This window comes from Astyanax mexicanus, chromosome 25 (genome assembly GCF_023375975.1).
Source record: "Astyanax mexicanus isolate ESR-SI-001 chromosome 25, AstMex3_surface, whole genome shotgun sequence".
NCBI classification, from domain to species: domain Eukaryota; kingdom Metazoa; phylum Chordata; class Actinopteri; order Characiformes; family Acestrorhamphidae; genus Astyanax; species Astyanax mexicanus.
In genome coordinates, this window is record NC_064432.1 from 15,004,705 (window position 1) to 15,027,700 (window position 22,996).

General features: G+C 40.8%; 1 protein-coding gene across 2 annotated transcripts in view; it reads right to left on the reverse strand.

The window, feature by feature from the left end:
* The window catches only part of fbxo41 (F-box protein 41), a 110,269-nt gene that overhangs the window by 67,510 nt on the left and 19,763 nt on the right, over positions 1-22,996 (reverse strand). For both annotated transcript variants that reach the window (XM_022681810.2, XM_022681811.2), the window contains exon 2: positions 15,497-16,491. In XM_022681810.2, coding sequence (XP_022537531.2) covers positions 15,497-16,200 — 704 coding nt within the window. In that variant the 5' untranslated portion in view covers positions 16,201-16,491. The remainder of the gene's footprint in view (positions 1-15,496; positions 16,492-22,996) is intronic.

Genomic DNA, 22,996 nt, shown 5'->3' on the forward strand with positions numbered 1-22,996 from the left:
CAGCGAAAAAAGTTGGACCCTGCTGTGATAATTAGGGGTGAGTGTTATGGCACGATATTTCAGGGTATAATATCGTTCACGATATTCAAAAATGTTCGCGATATTATCACGTACCATATGATATGGCACACCCCTATTACACACAGACCTTAATGCAGGAATACATGAATTTAAATTATAATAATTCAAATATTGTGGTTAAATAAAAAAAAAAACTAATTTTAAGTTATTTGTTTATTTTTAGCATTTGTCCCTTGTAGCAGACAGTAGGGCTATACGCCGATCAACCACAACATTATGACCACTTTCTTGTTTTCACTCCCATTATCCACCTTTAAGCTCCACTGATCAATTGGGAGCACTTTGTAGTTCTATAATTACAGCATGTAGTCCTGTATCTGTATAGTATCCTCTTTTCAAACTGTTCTTTAGTGAAAAGGCCTCCACAGAGCACTGCAGTGACACAGGCATGGTGCTGATTAATGTGCTGGCAGGACAACGGTGCTGCTGGAGTTTTTAAACACCTTAGTATCACTTCTGGACTGATGATTGTCCAGCAACAGTGTCCTGTGAGCAGTGTCTTGTGATCACTGATTCAAACAGATTCAAAGCTTCTGTCTCTGACTGTACTACTATCTACAAGTTGGAGTAGCTATAGGTAGAGGTGTCTAATAGAATGGAGGACAGTGAGTGTCTCGTTTTTCCTACCGATCCTCCTCCTCTCCTCCGTGACTCCTCCGAATACTGTAGGAGAAGAAAGAAGCCGCTTAAAATCCTCCACTAAGAGGCTTCCAACGGAGGATACATGAGAGCATCCTACTCCGGAAGACTTTTAGGGATTTTCGAATGACATCACTGCATCCACGCCCACAGAGCACGCGAAAATGGAGAAGGCAATGCACAATCTAACTAAACAGCTAATAAAGCAGTAATATAATTTATAGTTTAGATAAGCTAACACGCTCTTCCTTTGCCACCTGGCTTTATATACTGGAACTGAGCTTAAATGTTCTTTATGCAGTTAACACAACTGACCACATATATATTATTTCAATGAAATCATAGTCCACTATTGAAATAATTTAATATTGAAGCTGTGATTGGCTGGGCAGTATCTGGCATGTGCTAAAAGTGAGGGTTGTGATTGGCTCAGTTCATCGGTAGTCAACATCCTATCTAAAAGCGATCAGCTGTCCCATTTCCCCAATTACAGCTCCTTCCCTCTTTCCATCCATCCCTCCTCCTCCTCTCCTCTCCTTGATTCCTTGACCTTCTTCTGGGGTAGGAGAGGAGGAAATTTGAGAGGAGGAGTAGCAAAAGTTTCTGGACGCAGTTACTGTTTAAAAACTCCAGCAGCACTTCTGTGTCTGACTGGCTCGTATAAGCATAATAAACACTGACTAACAGCATTTTTAACAGTGTCTTGTATCGTGTAGTGTCTTGTATTGGTATCGGCACCGATACTGACACTTACACACAGTATCGGTATCGGCAATAGGTATCGGCCGATACCATTTCCGGGTTTAGAATGCGGGTGTGGTCTGTAACCGGAGACTCTGAGAGCAGAGAAATCTATTTACAGACCTTTAAAAAAAGTAGAGGATAAAACAGTTGGTATCGGTACGCGATATTGGCCGATACCAGAAAAGCCGGTTTCGGTATCGGTAAAGAAAAAGTGGTATCGGTGCATCCATAGTTGAAAGCATTGCCAGGGATATGGAAAGTCCTATTAAGTGGGTGGCTTAATTGACTAAAGGGAATTGACTGAAGAGAAAATTGGGAATTGGTCAGAGTTTCTGAATAATGGTTATTTGTTTAAATTTCTATAAACATTATATTATTTATAACATGTCACATTGTTAATAAGAGCAGACAAGATGGCATTGAATGTTAGGCCTTTGGGGTAAGCAGAACAAGATTTAAGATAAAACAGAGAGATAGAGAAGACAAAGAGAGAAAGAGGTGATTGAGGTGAGAAGGAGAAAACGAGGAACAGAGATGAGGAGATTTTTCTTCTATTACCCCCTGCAGATGCATTCATCGACCTCCATTTCAGAGCCCTCGCCATCCTAGCTGTGCGTGACCAGCCTCTAAAGAAAGCCATAATCCAGCGCCGGTGCCACAACTCAATCCCACTGGGTAAATATTTTATCCTGTCCTGGGACCTGGAAGCAATAACCTCTCCTTATCTCGTCCTCGGACAAAAGTGTGACCTCTCAACAGTTATTACACAATCTTACACTGTCCTATGTAGTGTTATGTATTTTATAATGTGCACTTAATGTCCCAATGTATCCAGACAGCTGTTTGAGTAAGGTTTGGTGGAGGTGATTGCTGCTCAAATATTACCTACAAGGTATTAAGTGAAAAACAAAAAGCAAAAAGGTTTCATCTACTTTCTCTAAGCTGCTTTTTGGGTGCTAACAAAATGTACTCCTTAAAATGCATAAACACAGTTTAAATCAGGGATCATCTAGTACTGACGCTCAAGTTCTCAACGATCACAGTCACACACCCTCCTTACAGCCATATGTTGAAGATGTGGTTCAACCAAGCAAAATAGAAGCTGAATGTGAACCGCAGAGATCAATATATATATTTATGGCTTAGAAGAAAGAAAGCCTTTCTGAAATACACTGTACTAGGGGTGGGTGATATGGTCCTAAAATAATATCACAATATCATGGTATTTTCGCGTTAATGATACGCTTGGCAATATGACAAAACATTGAATTACTGCACTACTGCACTATTGCATTCATTATAATTTGGCACACTTTTTTAATAACTGAGATATAAAAAAAAAAACAGATTTGTAACGGAAATAAGTGACTCAGAATGTCAGGATACCAATAATACACTTCATATATCTCCATATCTTCAGGATTAAAGTAAAATAAATGACATATATAATCTGCCTCTAATATAGATATATAATAGGACATTAGAACAGTGTGAATTTTTCTTTTGCTAAAAACAGCAAAAATGTAGGACTCTGATATGATAATTAGGGGTGGGTGATATGGCACGATATTTTAATGTATAATGTTGTTCACGATATTCAAAAATGGCACCGATATTATCGTGTACAATACGATATGGCACACCCTAACGCTGTACCAAAGATTTTGGATGGAACTAGATAATTAGAGCTTTGTCTTTAACTGAAACCATGCCAGAATTTCCTTGGTCTTCCACTGCCAGAAATAGGGTCTAAAAACATCATGTTAATAAAACAGTAACAACAAACCCAATACAGATCACCCTATTCTTTACAAGCCGATCACATGATCCAAGAAAGCCATGCAATAAAACTGTCCCCAAGAGTTACAATGGAGTCACTTGCTTAAGGCTCATTTCCCTCTAGTCTTACCACACTGATATAAGAGCAACATAAAGGTCAGCCTATTTTATTGGCCTTTATAAACTTTACTGGGAATTAACAGCCATGCTATTAAAAGCTTGATGCAGTTATATATGTCTTCCCTTCATATATGTTGTGTAAGGCTGTTTCTATGAATTGACATGCAATTAGAGCAGAAAAAATGAACTTAAACCTGCCGTTTATTATCATTCTGCTAACATTCTATATAGCAGTGCTCTCATACACAATGCTATATATATATGCTACTAACAGCAGTAGAAGAAAAGAGAAGTCCCTTCAACCTTCAACACAAATTCCATCCATTCCTCAACTCCAAGACACCAAGATAACCTGTCTCAAGGGCCTGGCTGTTAGGATAGCTGTAAATCTTTCAATGTCGAGAGTCTAACTTCATTATCACTCCCCAGTCAGCTGAACACAGCTGCCCTCCAGACGATAGCATGAGACTAGACTTCTTAACACAAAGCTGTCTGACAGAAGATTGTCAAGCCAACATGTAGCCAGTTTTGGACTGTTTACACTTTTCAACATTAATCCAAACTGACACCAAGAAGCATTTTTAAGAAGAGTTTGCCTTGCTAACAGAACCAGTGACCTTCCAGGCCCAAGCCTGCTTCTCTTAGATTTAGGGTGAGGCTCCCAAACGTAAAAACACCTGAAAACCTTTACATACTGTAGCTATCTGCAGCAAGGCTAAAAGCTAACCCAGTTCGCTAGCTATAATCTGTTCAGCTACTAGTAGGGGTGCAGGAAAAAATCGATTAGAGCTCGAATCGCGTTTCTAACATTGAACAATTCAGAATCGATTCTGATTTTTTAAAAAATCAGCTACTGTTGCGTGGAGTATGAGCTGAGCTCTGCGGTACAGTTAAAAAACTCTGCGAGACAGTAGCTGAGCTCCGCAGGACAGTTAAAAAGCTCCACGCAACAGTAGCTGAGCTCCGCAGGACAGTTAAAAAGCTCCGTGCGACAGTAGCTGAGCTCCGCAGGACAGTTAAAAAGCTCCGTGCGACAGTAGCTGAGCTCCGCAGGACAGTTAAAAAGCTCAGCGAGACAGTTAAAAAGCTCCGCACGACAGTTAAAAAGCTCCGCGCAACAGTAGCTGAGCTCCGCAGGACAGTTAAAAAGCTCCGTGCGACAGTAGGTGAGCTCTGCGGGACAGTAGGTGAGTGTCGCGAGACAGCAGCAACAGGACAGTAAAGTTTTTGCTCTTACTGCCTCTCCCTATTAGGCTACAGAGGGGCGTGTAGTGTCGTGTTACGGTGTTTGTTGTTGCGCCACTAAAGTATGGAAGATGAAGAAAAATAAAAATCTAATCGTGACCCTAAGAATCGATTGTGAATCGAATTGTGGGATTCCCAAAGATTCACAGCCCTAGCTACTATAGCTAAAAGCACACTGACACACAAGGACACAGAGAGGACAACGATATATGCAATAATGTACAGTAAGTCCAGGGTATTGTGTTTTTTTACAATTTTGTTACAATGCTAAACTAAATACTAGGCTAGGTTGGGCTAGGCTAGGCTAAGCTAAGGTGTTTTATGCCTTATGTCTTCTTTAAGTCACTGCAGTGCCATCAACCAGTAAATAGAAGCAGAGGTTATCATTTTTACACACCATAGTCTACCATAAATGGAATAGCCATGTCCATTAGCTAATTCCAAGTAGGATATTTTAACTGAAAAATTAAAAGAGCCTTCTCAACACTTATTTCCCTAAGAATCCCAGAGAATCCAATATGGCTGCATAATGTGTATATTCTGTAAAATGTGCTGTTGACCACTGGCATTGCCAGCAATTCTACACTGGAACAAAGCTAACAATTATAGCTGATGTCTATTCGTTTAACTAGAACGCAGTCAACTTGCACGTGCCATCTTTCTTAGCTCTGATGTCTAAGTTAACTGGAACACAGTTTTAGTACCTCTCACATACACAACAGAAAATGGTTGAACCAGTGTGTTGTCATTATTCAACATTTCCTTCCAAAAGCTAGAGCTGCTTTTATATGCTGTCAGAAAGCAGCTCGCTGAAAAAGCACCATCTCCTCCCCCTCAGGTTGAGTCCCCAGGCTTGAGGCCAACTGCTGAACCCTCTGGGAGAGCAGAGTTGAAAGGCCTGAAGAAAGCCTGGTGCTGTCTCTACTTCAGTGCGGGATGCCAGCAGTTCTGTCCAGTCCGATTCTTCATACTGGATTCACTATACTGGGATACTGAGCACAAAATGCGAAGAAAGAAATATAATGACCGTCTCCTTACAAGCACCCTCTCACTGTTCATTCCGCTCAATTAGCATCCAACCCCGGGCTACACTGACTAATGGTTAGCAAAGACACGGCGAGGACACCACCACAGCACACCTCAGAACTGCAGTAATTAGCACATTACATCTACTGCACCATCACACACTCAGATTCAGCTGAGAACAGAGAGAGAGAGAGAGATTCTCCTCACAATAATCTGTTTAATCTAATGAGTTCTTTATGATACAATGTATAGAGGGGGATCATCTCACAGAATGCTGAGGGCAATTATCTGAAAGGATGGACCAATTCATTGTTTTGGCCCCACATTCTTATCCAAGTATCGTATTTTTTGCACTAATTCAGCAGGTCTGTAAAGCTAAGCTAAGTAAACAAAACTATAAAAAAGGCAGATAAGTCAAACAAGCACTGTATTTTATTCTACACAGATTTCTCTCCTGAAAACTGTTTATTTGTGTGAGTAAAGCGCTTAGGTCTACTTACAGTAAGCTTAGAATTCTTAGATTTCCACTAAAACTTGAAAATTAGCATTAGCTCTAAAAACTCTTTACTGCTCTCTAATACCTGACTGCTAAAATTTATACATAAGGTGCATCTAGGCCTGGACAATAATTCGATATCGGTATTTCGATATATCACGATAAGAAATGTTTCAATAACGGTGATATCAGTTTTGTGGTATATCGATATGTATTATTTACAGAATCACGGACAGGCGTTTTTTACTGGCGTCAGCTCACCGCAGAACTCAACACATTCAGCCCCCGTAGCTGGGCTACGTCAGTGCGTGATGACGTTACCACACAGGCACGTAGCCAAACAGGCTAGGCTAGGCAAGGCTAGATTAAAATGGCTAGGCTCGGGTCCGCTTCGCTACGCAGCAAAAATGTCTCGCGCTGGAGCCAAACGGAGCCGGGACGAGCGGATCCAAGGCTAAGGTAGACTCGGTTCGGTCGGCCCCGGATCCTCGAGGCCGGCCGCGGGTCGGCTGCCGGAGAGTGCAGCCGACCAGCAGCTGTAAGGTTAATACATCTAATCTGTTCCACCACTTCAAGCAACTCCACTACATACAATATTTTTCTTATACTGACTGAAGCACTTCTATAGCTTATGTTGTAACTAAGTTATTCATAGTTGATAAAGCCTGTAGGTTTGTTTATTTGACGGGAAAATCTTGTTGCTTTTATGTATATAAAGGCTTCTTGTATTCTATATCCTAGTTGAAACACTTTTGTTTTAATCTGTTAAAATTTGTTCACAAAGAATAAGAAGTTCTGCCTCTGTTGTAATTTATATTTTTATTGGTAATAGTTATATAGGCTTATGTTTGACAGGGATGTCATGTTATTATTTTGCTATATGCAAATAATATTGAGCATTGATTTATTTTGACTACTTTTATTTCTAAAGTAGTAAAGTTTTTGTGAAAGGAGGTTTCAAAGACAAATAAAATTTTCAGACAGTAGTACGTACAGATTTCCATTAGATAGATAGATAGATAGATAGATAGATAGATAGATAGATAGATAGATAGATAGATAGATGTGCATATAATGAGGGTATCTGATGCCAGCCATACAAAAAGTGCAAATACACAGTTATATAATAATTTAAATCCGCAGTGCTGCAGGGATTGCAGGGCTTCTTAGCAGTTTTCTGAGGCCTTCAAAGTATTTATATCGATATCGAAATTATATCGTATCGACCGAAATTTTAGAAATATATCGTGATATAAATTTTGGCCATATCGTCCAACACTAGGTGCATCATATGATTTTTGAGAAAATTAATGGATTTTAAGTGTGCCTTTAAGTGCGCCTTATAGTGCAGAAAATACGGCATAGACATCAGGGGTGCAAGATATTGGAAAACATCCAGGAGGCCTTGTGTTATGATGTGGGGTGCAATTTCGTACCTGCAATGCCATACTTTGGAATTCTCCTTTCACCCTGTTCCTCAATGGCCAGGACCCAACATGACCAAAAGAGAGCAGCTATTATTTGCATAGTGGGTGTATTCCTAGCACTGCATTGACACTGGCATGGTGGTGGTGTGTTAGTGTGTGTTGTGCTGGTATGAGTGGATCAGACACGGCAGTGCTGCTGGAGTTTTAAACACTGTTCACTTGCTGCCCATCTATTAGACACTCCTACCTAGCTGCCCACAGGATGCTGCCCACAGGACACAGTAATTGGACTATTCTTAGTCCAGCAGTGGCACTGAGGTGTTTAAAACCTTCAGCAGCACTGCCGTATCTGATCCACTTATACCAGCACACACTGTCACCATCGCAGCATCACTGAAATGCTGAACATGACCCACCACCCAAATGATAGCTGCTCCCTGTGGGTTTCTAACCATTGAATAATAAGAGAACAGGGTGAAGGGAGGATAAAGTATAAATAAAGTATGCAGAGAAACAGATACAGGACTACAGTCTGTAATTATAGAACTACAAAAAGCACCTATATAATAAGTGGCACTGAAAAACAAGTAGGAGGTCATACTATTATGCTTTATTAGTGTATATATATAAACCAGAACTTAATTACGTAATTTACGTAAAATTATGGATAGACCTGTGAGGTCTGCTATGCTGCATAATACCAGCTTTTAAATGTTTAACATGTCTGCAGTGCGAATATCACTGAAGGCCTTCCTACCATCCAAACCTATTAGAACTTATTACACACGTAACAGCATCTGCACTGCTATTGAAATGCAAATGTGCTCCTGTTTCCTTTTCACTCTGTTGAAATGAAGAGAGAGAGAGATGGAGAAAAATAGAGAGAGAGAGAGAGAGAGAGAGAGAGAGAGAGGGGTTTCTGGGTTTCTGATGCAAAGTGAAACTAATGGCAGATAGGAATTACAAAACAAGCTATCAAATATGCAGAACTCTCGCGATTATGGGAACATGGGGGAATAAAAATAAGCCATTAATTGCTATTCTGGGAGAGTAGTTACAGTAGAACAGGAAAAAAAAGATAAAAGCTATAAAGGAAAAAACACAGAGGAAGACTGACGTGGTCTGACGATGACCTGTCAGGATCAACGCTCCGACACCCGCAAAATCCAGAATAGCCGGGAGGAAATCGCTGCTGCTCCCAGGACAGCTCTCTCTCACCACCCCGCCACCCCTGTGCCCTTCACCAAGGCCATTAGCCTCAGGTTAGCCTCAGACACACTGCAGAATAGCTGACTCTCAGTTCTCTGATCACTGTCTGTCTGTCTAGATTACACAAGAAATATTCAAATATAAAAGCATTCTGATGCAGATTTATAGTTGCTGTGGAAACGGGGATTATTATAAATGAAAGATGAAAGAAAACCACAGCCTTAATATTCAGTTATTATTATTAACTCTAAAGCCATTCTTAAGCCAGGGTTTGATTATTTATGCTTTTTATTATACTCGTCTTAAGTTAAGTTACGTTAATAATGTGAATTATTTATGCTGCCAATACATTTATGTTGATCTGCAGACAAAGCTAGGAAATGCATATGTTATAAACAGCTTACAAATATTGTAAAAAAATATATATAATTTTTTTAAATAAATTATAGTACAATATTTGACAAGACATCAAGCATTTTTGTTGATCTTAATATTGTGACAAACATATGAATTAACTTCAGCTGTATTTGTGTCAGTATGTGTGTTCCATCCATACACTCAGAGCTGACTTTCAGGTTACCGTATTTTTCGGACTATAAGGCGCACTTAAAAACTTTTAATTTTCACAAAAATTGACAGTGCGTCTTATAATACGGTGCGCCTTTTGTATGGATTTTACTCGTCAGGTTGTAAGGAGCAGTAAACACACACTCCGTGCAGCGTTATAGAGAGTTTCAGTGCTATACAGAGTCCAGAGCCGTGCAGCTCCGAGGCTGAGCAGCAATAGCATTAGCTAGATGCTAACCGCTAAGCTAGCTAGCTTATTCACTGAGATCAGTATTATCTAAATTTTACTCGTCAGGTTGTAAGGAGCAGTAAACACACACTCCGTGCAGCGTTATACAGAGTTTCAGTGCTATACAGAGTCCAGAGCCGTGCAGCTCCGAGGCTGGAGCAGCAAATAGCATTAGCTAGCTTATTCACTGTTCAGAGATCAGTATTATCTAAATTTTACCCGTCAGGTGTAAGGAGCAGTAAACACACACTCCGTGCAGAGCAGCAATAGCATTAGCTAGATGCTAACCGCTTAGCTAGCTAGCTTTTTCACTGTTCAGAGATCAGTATTTTCTAAATGTAGCACTTTTAATACTGCTGGAGCAGTATTATTAGAGTTAGATGCTAATCGCTAAGCGTTCACCATTCAGAGGTGAGTTATCGGCCTGTAAGTCTGTGCTGCTTTGCCTGGCTAGCATTAGCTAGATGCTAAGCGCTAACTCTCTCAGAGGTGAGTTTTATCAGCCTGTAATCTGCTTGTTTACAGTGTTAAAACAAGCTACGGGGGACGAATCGCTAGCTAATATCTCACTGTCTTACCAGAACACGCAGGATTACTCAGTGTAACGCTGTCGTTTAAGTTTGGGTTAACTTTACTAGTTTAGGTGACTAGCTAGCGTGCTAGCGGATAGCTATGCTAACGCTGGTGCAGCAAGCCTTAGTGGACATCTGGAAATCTAAGCTTACTGTAAATAAACTGAAGCACGTTACTCACCCAAATAAACAGTTTTCAGGAGAGGAATCTGTGTAGATTAATATCCAGCACTCGTTTGACTTTGAAAGAGCTAGATTTATATATACTGAGACGCTCCACCGGCAAGCGACCACCCCCGGTGGGGGAAGGGAAACATGGCGCCACCCCTGTTCACTTTGATATAGGCACCCTTTCTAGTGTCACTTAACGCGCCTTATAATGCGATGCGCCCTATGTATGGAAAAATAGCAGAAAATAGGCGTTCTTTGATAGTGCGTCTTATAATACGGTGCGCCTTATAGTCCGAAAAATACGGTAAGTAAAAAAAAAAAAAAAAGTTATATTTACTACCCATTAAAGGGTATGAAAATCATTATATCAACGCCATTAATGGTCTTAAATGACATTAACTGCATTAATAGTCATTAAATGACAATAGCGTAATTTATCGCAATACTATGTGGGACAAAATATATTCGTCCCCTATAAAATAGTTATGAAAATTGTGACTAGCCTGTGTAAAACAAGAGGCCAGGGTTTATTACTAAAGGTTATCATAAATCATGAAATATGTATTATATATCTTGCACTAACTCACAGATTTATGCAGCCCTTTTAGACTCTTTGGCCCGTTTTTCTGCGCTACAACTGTGCACTCTCTCCGCTTTTAGACTCTTTGGCCCGCTTTTCTGCGCTAGAAATGCGCACTCTCTCCGCTTTTAGACTCTTTGGCCTGTTTTTCTGCGCTAGAAATGCGCACCATCTCCGCTTTTAGACTCTTTGGCCCGTTTTTCTGCGCTACAACTGCGCACTCTCTCCGCTTTTAGACTCTTTGACACGTTTTTCTGCGCTACAACTGCACACTCTCTCCGCTTTTAGACTCTTTGGCCCATTTTTCTTCGCTAGAAATGCGCACTCTCTCCGCTTTTAGACTCTTTGGCCCGCTTTTCTGAGCTAGAAATGCGCACCCTCTCCGCTTTAAGACTCTTTGGCCCGTTTTTCTGCGCTAGAAATGCGCACCCTCTCCGCTTTTAGACTCTTTGGCCCGTTTTTCTGCGCTAGAATTGCGCACCCTCTCCGCTTTAGACTCTTCGGCCCGGTCCAAAAAAGGAAACCGGCCGCAAATGGCCCGCGGACCGTAGTTTGGACACCCCTGTGTTAAACTGAGCAATATGTTGCGTAGCGGGACATGCAATTTCAGATAGAAAGTTCAGTTTGTTTATAGACTAAGTGAAGGTTTAACCTTCAGTCTGACATCACATCATAGGAATTTCCTTAGCTAGCATGATAGCTAACATTCTCTTCACCACCCAAGCCTAGTCTTAATGTTGTAACCCAAAATAAAAAAAGTAATATTTGCGTTTTAATCCGGATGCACTGCCGTGAGGAGAAAGTGATGTCAGGTGAAGAACTCTGAGGCTCGCTCTGTTGATGCGATTCTAAATCGAGAGTCAACAAGGCGATGAAATGCCCAGCATGCTGCAGTATGCTGAAACTGATGGGGATTCTCTCTCTCTGAGACTGTAGCTCTGTGTAGGCTCTGTGAATTGGTTGGAGTTGCCGAGGCGCCGGGGACCTGTCACACATGGTTTAGTCATTGTGGTCAGCCGCACATTTGCAGGCTATGATGTGCGGGTCCTCGCGCTGGGCTCGGCCAGGCTTTGTAGGCAATAGAGAATAGGCAGCTGGAGTAATGCTGAGCTGGAGGCATCTGCAGCTCGTCAGAGAACAGGGAAGTCTGTCTGTCTGCAGCCCTGCTGACAGTAGACTAAACCTTCTGCTGTGTAAACTTCATCTGGAGCACAGTCTCAACAGTCTTAACAGGACTGTACGAGATCTACGCTCAGTGTTAGGTAAAAAAGACATTATCAGTCTTGCAGTCTGGCCGTTTGGCTGGTCTCAGTAAAGGCAATGTGCAGTAGAGTATCCTACAGAAGAACATATTGGGACACAGTAATATTGTGATTTTTAAAATCCATATTGTCATAATATATAAGCAGTCAATTACAGTACTTTTTTACAGTTTATAGTAATTTAGTAATTTAGTCGATTTTTATGTTTCATTCTTTTATTTTGTTACAATATTATTTGTTCATACTAAAAATTAGTCTAAGGGTTTTTAAATTTGTATGATGAAGAAATTATTAAAGTAAAGGGAAGTACCAGCATAATGTTTTTAAAATAATGCTTTTAATGACAGGCTACTTCTGTGATTAATACAATATTTTTTTTTTCCAATTTATACTACTAATATACATTTATCTATACTATACTATTATAGGTACCACTTTAAAATAAGACTACCTTTATAAAGGGTTTATAAATGGTTTACAATTAGTTTATTAATGGTTACTAATTAGGTTGTAAATGCTTTAAAAATCATTAATAATCAGTTATGTGGCTGTGGGTTCACTATTTGGCAAACAACAGGCCTACGTACATTTCTACGTATGTGTTATAACTGATTATTAATGATTTTTAAGGCATTTACAACCTAATTAGTAACCATTATTAAACTAAACCATTTACAAACCCTTTATAAAGGTAGTCTTATTTTTAAAGTGGTACCCTATAATCTAATATCGAATATTTTTTTCTTATTCTTATTTTTTCTTAAGAAGAAGAAAAAGTGAGCAATCATGACTAATCACAGAATATTGTTGCGATGAAACAGATTAAATAAAAAAGTTTAAAGACACCATCAATCTTGTATTTAGCGGATCTGGTCAAACATTAGCAGGGGTGTGCCATGCCGTAACGTATTGTATCTTAGCACATCATAGCATATCGTATTGTATCAAAACTCTTAGCTTTTATTTATACTGACTAAAACTTCAATATTTTGTTTCTATTCTTATATTCTATTATATATATTCAGTGTTTCATCATATCGCCAATAATATTGTTATCGCAAAAGTAACCCAAAATATTGCAATTATTTTGGTGCATACTGACCATTCCTAGTGTACAATGTGGAGAGTGAACCATAGAGGTGTGCAGTGAAGCCCTTCTAACCCTTCAGAGAAGGGGTGACAATAAGTGCATGTAAATAATAATTACGTCATTTTTAATCAGGAAATATATATCATAGCTATTGTAATTGTAAGAATTTATTTTATAAATTAACTTAAAAAAACAACAACAAAAAAAACAGCAACTAATTTAAAGCATTAGTCTGTGTTTTTTAGTTGCTACAGGCTCTTATCTGACTGACTGCAGTTTTAACCAATCAAAGCTTTTTAAAATGGCTTCTGCCCCAGCGTGACTGCCTGCCCCTTCTCCTGATTTTGAGAGGGGTGTAATAATGAGTCTGTTAGCAAATTCGAAGGACAGTCTAACCAATCAGATTCATAATTTTCACTCCGGGGGCGGGGCCATGGCTGCCTAACCCCTTCTCAGCGCTGTGTTCAGAGTGTTATGCATTGCTTAGTCATAAACGGAGCTCATGCTGGATTAGTTTAATAGTTAACTAACTATCATGGAATTGCGACTGTAAATAAGACAGATATTGTGTCATATTATATTAAAAAGCCTTTTTAAAAGCTGTCCTTCAATGTGAAACTAATTCACAATAAAAGGCCACCTGACTGGTGAGTTTTTGTGTGTTCTTAATGTTTTGGCTGCTCTGGCGAACTGTAGACATACAAATGAGTGATCTTTGTTGAACGGTACTTGTAGGGAAATTAAGCTTTGATTGTCAGGTCTATTGTATATTTTTGTAGTTTGTAGCTGTATTTGTGGGCTGTTGATGTGTATTAAGTTAATATAACTCAGTCAAGAGAGAGAATATGTAGTTATTGTAATATTTATCTATGTGTCAGTCGGCCGGTGGGGGGGGGGAGGGGGATGTGTGGGTGGGGGGGTATGGGGGGGTGGTTGCAGAAGGGGTTCCCACTATATTCACTGCACGCCACTGGTGGACAGTGCAGGATTTGAGTTCAGTGTTGGGTGTAAAGATGTCATTAGTCTAGCAGTTGGCGATCTGGACAGAAACACAAAAATGATGATCTCTGCGAGATCAGGACTAGGTCAAATCAGGACAGAAGGAGAACAAGACAGAGAGAGAGAGAGAGAGAGAGAGAGAGTGCACATGAGAGGTAGAGAGAGAGAGAGAGAGAGAGAAAAAAGTGCGTTGACAGAATTTCTGCCATTAAAATCCTCAGAGTGAGATGAAAGCTACGAGATGACATCGCATTGCTGTCACCAACTTCTACAGAGCAAAATAACCCAGAAATGACCTCCCACTGCAATCAGTAGGGATCTACCAGAACTGGAAGAGAGGGGAGGATGCCGGCTTCTGATATTATTTCCTCGAAAACAAACTGGATCGCCTCAGCTGAAGCTAAATACACATTAGAAGCGAAAACAATGTGCAAAAAATGCTAAACTTAACACTATGCATGACTGAGACACCAGCACTTTTATTTTTAATGTACTGAACTGTAGTTAGCTTCTGTATGATTATACTAAGCGAGTGGTAGCTTAGGCACCTTAAAAACGAGTAATAAATAAATCTATGTTTCCGTTCTCTAAATGCAACCACATGATGTAAAGCCAACTGTAAAATGCACAGATATATGCAAATATATATTTTACTGTTTGTTTGACATCACCCAGTCTCATTTTGAGAAAGTATTACTTTATAGATTCAGTTCATGATTGATCCCACTGTCCTTGTCAATTGAATGGAAATAAAGACACACTAGAGAGTGTCAAAATATTTGTGAAATTTGAAAAATTGCATTTTTCTACACTTGTCTTTGATATTTTTATTGCAATTCTGATTTCTCTCTTCTCATCGCTTTTCAAGGACTTATTAGAACTTCACTAAGACATCTGGTGGAGGCTACCAACAGACACTGAACCTGAAGAGCGTTGAAAGCATTCTTCTGGCTGAGCGCCCTTTAACAGGAGAATAATGCTCCCAGGCCAAACACAGACAAACATCTGGTACACAGAATGTGAGACAGTGAGCCTGGATGTGCGCTCCGAGCATGCACTGAAATAATCTGTCTGGAAAAATACTTAGCTAAGAGTTTCTCTTATCCTGCCACAGCTGGAACATCTACCTGACAATGCTTATCAAACGCAGGAGTATAAACGCTATAGACGGGAACATTTTCCAACATTTAAGTAAAATGTTCACTCTGAGCCGGAGAAATGTAAAAATGGTACAAGTATAACCCAGGGTTTGCTACTCACTGTTGTTTGTGAGTGAGTTCCTGCTCCTTGCTGACCAGGTCCTGCTTGAGGCTGGCCAGCATCTCCACAGACACATCCACCTGTCGTGAGAGCTCTGAGGCCTTGTCCTCCAGATCCTGCTTCTCCTGGCTCAGCCTGTCGCTCTCTACCTTGGCCTTCTCCAGCTCCGAGCTCTTGCGCTCCAGCTCGGCCTGCAGGCGACCTACACGCGCCGAGATCTTCTGCTCCACCTCCTCCGACAACTTCTCCAGCCTCTCGTCCAGCTCCAGGCGCTCAAAAGCCCTGGCCTTTAACCTGGCCAGGCCCTCCTCGTACGCAGCCTCTACCGCGCTGGCCGCCACGTTGGCCGCCACGGCCACGGCGTTGTTGGCATTCCCGGCGTCCGCGGAGCTCATGGCTTTCTTCACCAGGATCTCTCCCAGGGGGAACTCCACATTGGGAAGATAGCGAGCGGCAGCGGAAGAAGATTCGTCACCCGAGCAGGGAAGCTCACGATACGGAAAGCGGGACTCAGCGGCCAGGGCGCTGTCGGCCACCAGGGGGAGCAGTGCGGCGGCGTCGCACACGCTGTTGGACTTGGACAGCACGTAGAGGGTCTCGTAGGTATGGTTGTACTCCAGGTGGGCACGGAGCGAGGACAGGCTTCGGAAGCGCTTGTGCTCCCCGCATCGAGGACAGCGGTACGGCAGGTCCAGAGAGGCCATGCCGCGCTCCCGCGGCCGGCCAGCAGGAAGGAGGGGTGGCGACAGGCTCAGGCTGCCGAGCGCCGCCCCAAGCAAGCAGCCAAGTGGTCTAAACAGCGGAGAGCTCTGCTCATCTCAGGTTTGCACAGGTTTCCATGGACAAGAACTGGGCTGGAGTTCAACAACATACTGTGAGATCTTCACACATTGGCATTCAGGTGTTGAGACATTGTTTCTTGGTGTTGGTTTTCTTAAATCTGTCTTCTTGTACGTTTCCTCATTTGTTCTCCTGAACAGGCACTACATCCAGCCCTGAAAACACAAATAGCATAAACATGCATAAGTATTTAGCATTCCGTTTGAGCTCTTTACTGATTTGAAGAAATTAGGAAAGGAAAAGGACAACCGTATTATTTTTGACATATTTCTTTTGGTACAAAAGCAGTCTGAATCTTTGATGAGCAAAGATGGGAAGAGGATGTCCAGTTTATGAAAAACATATTAGAAAATTCAAGAAATGATTAAAAACAATGAACGGAATCATAAAATTAGGAGGAATTTTATTGCATAAAGGGTAATCATTTAATTTAGCCTTATGTAAACCATGTCCAGAAGCTGCATTAACTTAGTAACAGTAGAAATCAACAATACAGATCTTTTTTTCTGTAATGTTCCTCTGGACCAAAAGCTAAAACGACCCAAAAGCCCCAAAGCCAGGGTCTCTCATGGTACAGGGTTGTGTTAGTACACTTCTGTGGTGCAACATTAATGCAGAAAAGTACATTTGAGATCTTACAGCAACATATGCTACCTTTAGGATGACATATTTCCCAGGAATGTCTGAGGATTTTCACAACAAGTCAATGCAAAACAACACGCTGCACACATTTCAATGGCATGGCTGCAGAAGAAGAGAGTACAGGCACTGGACTGGCCTGCCAGCAGTTCTCATCTCACTACAATGAAACCAGTCAAGAGGACTCAATGGTTCAGTCTTAAGCTAAACTCTCTCTCTTACAGTATAGACTACACAACCCACAGACAGCTCAATTGAGTTACTGCAGTTTGCATTATAGCAGAAAAAGCATGAAGCTGACCATTACACCACTAACCGTACACAGCTGAGAGCATGACATGCTGGAGGGCATCCAGGAGCCACTTAAAGGATGGACAGTATCTCACTACAACTCCATTCTCCCACACTCTCGCTCCTTCTCTCTTCACAAAACAGTCTGGACGGGAAGAGATGGAGCCCATTAGCGGCTGTAGATGAGTCCTCAGGGCTGCACTGGTCTGGGAGGGCTTGTTTAGGAACGTTTAGATAAGGACATGCCTCTACTGCTTCCATTTGATGGCACTTTCTAAGATTCTTGTGAACACTATGGCTCCCAGCTCCCAACCTCACCTTGGATGTTCAAGTGACCTGAGTCAACTCTCTCTAAAACACATAATACTAGACCTGCACAGAGTATAGAACATTTATGAAGTTTTCAGTGCTGCAGTTTGGCAAACAATTCAATACTTAATTTTCCTGTATTTTCAATTATTTATTTATGTGAGACTGAATCCGATTTATACTGTATTTCTGTTGTATTTCAGTTTAAATGCAGCACCTGTGTTTGAAGAGTTAATGACAAAAGAAAAAGAGAAGGAATAAAAAATGGACAGTTTCTCCACAAGTAGGCTAAAATAGCACTCACAGGTTTGGTGCGCACCATTCAAACCATTCATTTTACAATGAGTGAAATACACCCTCAAATAATGAGTGCATGTTTGCAGCCACAAAACAAAGATTTTAAAATAGCTTTAAATATATAGATTTCATTGGATTATTAGTTTTGTAATCTATAAAAGTGCAAACAGGTAGTCTTTATTTATTATAAGTCATGGATCTTTTTAAGTACTGTGCCATGTATACGAATAACTGAATCAGCAGAGTTTGAGCAAGATCTGGTTGTGGGTACCAGAAGAAAGGGACTTTAGAAATGTCCATCCATCCATCCATCCATCCACAAGGCAGTACCACCAACAGTGGACATTGCAGTGGGTGATTGTGACTGGCAGCATCTGGCTAGAATTGTCCATGCAAATAAACAATTAACTAAGGCAGAAATCACATCCATATTCAGTGCTGGAGGCCCACAGGTCAGAGTACAGTCCTTTACCCTGGAAATGGCAAAAGTTATGGGACATGAGACATATTCCAACCTCTTGACTGTTGGTATGTCAGTGTAACTTTAATGTGTAAATTAATTTTTTTTTTTAGATTATTCATCAAAATATTTGAGAGATTATTTAATTATTGACTCAAATAGCAACATGATACCTGTACAAGTACCATCAAACTCAAAAAATTAATATCACAGTTCAAATAACACTAGCTCTCAGTGTGTGCAGCATTAGTATTAAGGAATAGCAGAATTAAGGTAATTGAACCCAACAGCTCGTAGCACCATCTGCCAATCTGAACTGGATGCTGAGCACCCAGCAAGCTTGGCGGCTAGTGGGCTGAATCCAGAGGCATCTGAGTGGGCAATTAGTCTCAGACTGACGTCTCCCGTCCCAAATTCAATTAACCCAGCGAGACAGTTGCGAGTACTGTCTTACCAAAAAATCAGGGAATCTAATTAATGAGGTGCGTGACTGACTTTACATTAATATGGTGGCGTGCAGAAGAACGCCAGTCTCCGCTAAGCAACGAGTTAACCGGAAACAACACCCAAACCTGTGGTCAGGAGAGGGTTAATGCTGGGAACAAATGGAGGTGAGTTAAGTGAATCCACTTCAGTGAATTTGACATACATGAGATAAGCCCTTCTGAAGTGAGGAGCATTAGCTTAATCAGACCAGCCTGTGAGCTCATGTCAGGAAGTTCCAATTAGGATAAATGCAGTGAACTGATACTGAAGCCTTAGTAGAGATAGACACTCAAAGAAATGCTTGCAAAAATAGTGGCACCCATGAAGGAAGTGTCAGAGTATAGTGCTGTTTGAAAGGGGGAAACAATATAGGATTGGTCATAATTATTGAGCTACACATAAAGAAATAGAAAGTAAATATATGTGTAACTCAAGAAATGAGACATCCCAGCTTGTAACAGAGTTGTAGAGGTTCCTAATGGTTTCCTGCGGAAATCCATCCCATTCAGCTTGAACATAGGTCTGGCGATGCAGCTTGCCATGCCAGTTTCTGTTTCTTCAAGGCAATCTCTTGATATGGCAGCAGCATGAGGATGAGCATTGTCCTGTTGGAATAACAAACTAAAATATACATTCAACACATCTTTAAGCTTGGTGATGACAATTCCTTGACAAAGTTTAATTCCGGTCAGCTGATTTATTTTTGGCTGCAGCTATTTTTTGATGATGTATATATATCAAAATAGTTAGCAAATTCCATTCCCAACTAATTAAGCTGAGATAAGATATTGGAAAAAAATCTAATTTTGCAGAATCCGCCAGCCTTATCTTTAAGCGCAGGTGCCAGACTGCTAAAACATCCATCAATGGCATAAAAAGCAACTAATTTAGAGCCTGGGTTAGAGCATATACTATATAGGGACAGCTAATCTCTGCGAGTGGCTTCATTCAGGCTCTAAGTCACTGAGAATGGCCTTCCTTCACATGACACTGCAGAATTAGCTGATTGCATGCATGTACACAGTAATGAAAATGTTTGGGCAAAACTCAAAGCAGACAAGCTGTAACTCTAAAACTCTAAACCTGGACAAATAAATATGGACAAACATATTGGGACACCTATACATTATGTCGACTGTAAAAGTCATGGGATTTTAGTATGTTACTTGACCAAAACATGGCTTCAAATTAACTTTACTACACACCTATGTGATCAAGCAGTTTATTTAAAATTTACAAGGTTGATTTTCCTTTAAGTGTCTCATCAATGTTTTGCCTGCTGGCACACTGAAGTCCAGTTGCTGGTCCTAAAAGCTCATTTCTGCTGTTAGCCAGCGAGTTGCACAGTTTCCCTGGTTACTGTTGCCACTTTTGAAGCTCCCCAGTTGACGGAAATGGCAATCCACTAACCACAATTACTTCCTTCAGGTTGTGAGGTGTTATCTTCTGATTTTTTTAAGCTGAGTTGTGCAAACAGACAAACGACTCTAGCAGGAATCACAACCTCAATCACAACCACAACCACAGATCAGTACAGCATTGCAACAGGGACTGAATAAAATGCATGATTTCAGTAATTAAAAGGTTTGTCCAAATGCTTTTGTCTATACAGTGTTGTTGAACATTTTTACGTCATTCGATTCTGGTAGTTGTTCTTCATATTGTGTCAAAAAAGTATTAGGAATAGATTAATAAATGGACTTCCATTGAAACTAAAAGGTTTCTTCTTATTATTCCTGTAAAGCTAGATTTCACAGAGCAACCATTTAACATTATGTAGGCCTGGACAATAATTCGATATCGGTATTTATCGTGATAAGAAATGTTTCAATAACGGTGATATCATTTTTGTGGTATATCGATATGTATTATTTACAGAATCTGCCACGGACAGGCGTTTTACTGGCGTCAGCTCGCCGCACAGATGAACACAATCAGCCTCCATAGCTGGACTATCTCTGTGCGTGATGATGTTATCACACGTAGCCAGAAAGGCTAGGCTAGGCTAGATTTGGCTAGGCTAGGCTCAGGTCCGCTACGCATCTAAAATGCCTCGCGCTGGAGCCAAACGGAGCCGGGACGAGCGGATCCAAGGCTAAGGTAGGCTCGGTTCGCATCTGAAATGTTCCGCTCTGGAGTGGAACGGAGCGGAACTGAGCCGAGCCTAGCCTAGCCTAGCCTCGGGTCCGCTCGGTCCGCCCACGGGTCCGCTCGGTCCACCCACGGGTCCGCTTGGTCCGCCCACGGGTCCGCTCGGTCAGCCTCTGGTCCGCTCGGTCCACCCACGGGTCCGCTCGGTCCGCCCACGGGTCCGCTCGGTCAGCCTCTGGTCCGCTCGGTCCACCCACGGGTCCGCTCGGTCAGCGGTCAGTCGCGGGTCCTCTCGGTCAGCCGCGGGTCCTCTCGGTCAGCCGCGGGTCCTCTTGGCTCCCAGCACGGGACATTTTTGATGCAAAATGAATGCCCCTGCCGCTTCCACAAGTAATTAATTGAAGGAGGGAGGTCTAATTCAGTGGTGAGGATTTAGTTCAACTCTCGAAGGTCTGCTAAACTTCAGTTTGCTGCAAATTGTGCCGGAGAGTGGAGCCGACCAGCAGCGGTAACGTTAAAACATCTAATCTGTTCCACCACCTCAATCAGTTCCACTACATACAATATTTTCCTTATACTGGCTGAAGCACTTTTATAGCTTATGTTGTAAGTTATTTAAGTTATTTAAAGTTTATGAATCCTTTAGGTTTGTTTATTTGACGGGGATATCATGTTCCTTTTATGTTTATAAAGAGTTGTATTTTGGCTGAAGCACTTTTGTAGCTTATATTGTAACTAAGTTATTTATAGTTGATAAAGCCTATAGGTTTGTTTATTTGATGGGAAAATCTTGTTGCTTTTATGTATATAAAGGCTTCTTTTATTCTTTATCCTAGTTGAAACACTTTTGTTTTGATCTGTTAAATTTGTTTACAAAAGAATAAGAAGCTCTGCTTCTGTCCTAATTTTAAGTTATTTTTTATTGGTAATAGTTATATAGGCTTATGTTTGACAGGGATGTCATGTTTTTATTTTGCTATATGCAAATAAAATTGAGCATTGATTTATCTTGACTATTTTTTATTTCTTACGTATTATAATGTTTTCGTGAAAGGAGGTTTCAAAGACTTAAATTAAATTTTCAGACAGTAGTAGGTACATATTTCCATTGCAGGGATTCTTCGCAGTTTTCTGTGGCCTTCTAAGTATTTATATCGATATCGAAATTATATCGTATCGACCGAAATTAAGGAATATATCGTGATATGAATTCTGGCCATATCGTCCAGCACTAACATTATGCAATCCCCTATACAGTATATACATTATTTTCAATTTCCACAATGATTAGTTGATTACCAGCAAAAATATATAGTCAGCCTATAGGTCACAATCTTCAAATCACAATTGGGGCCAAATATTTCACTTTCTTTTTTATTATTATTATCATTTCAGTCCTCTTACATCATGCCTCTACCCTATCAACAGTGTTTCAATGTCTCTCAGTCATGAAAAAGTACAAAATGAATATGAATATGACAAGTAAGAATGAGGTTCTATTTTCTGTGCGGGACCGGCTCACACTCCTGCAATGAATCAGAGGCTGAGCCCCAGTAAATGAGCAAGTCATTGGGTTTAAAGTCACATAATCAGGATTAGGCAGAAGTCTGTGCAGCGCTCGGAATGAATCCAATGACGCTGGTTTAATAATAAGGCTACACTGGTAATATGGGATACGTGGAAATCAGACCAGTGCCTGGCGTGTCGATGATAACGTTCAGTATTATATGCAATATGGCAATATATTATCATATTATGATTTTATTGCGATTTTGTGGTGTTTTCTGGGTTCCCTTCTGCTTCCATGAACTCTAATGGCTAAATTTCCCTTAATTCACCTACCTCAAAACTTTTTGATATGCGCTTTACCCAATCAGGGATATTCAGTCAGCTCATACAATCTCAATCAACTGAGTTTAAATTAAATTGTATACACCTGTCAGTAATCTAGCCCGTGTTTAGAAATACATGCTTGTTTGACACTGTACTTGGCGTACAGTGGCGTAGAGATTGCCAACCAATCTCTTGTGTACTGTGTGTTTTAGAAAGTGTAATTGAGTATGAGATAGTATATAGCAGAAACGTGT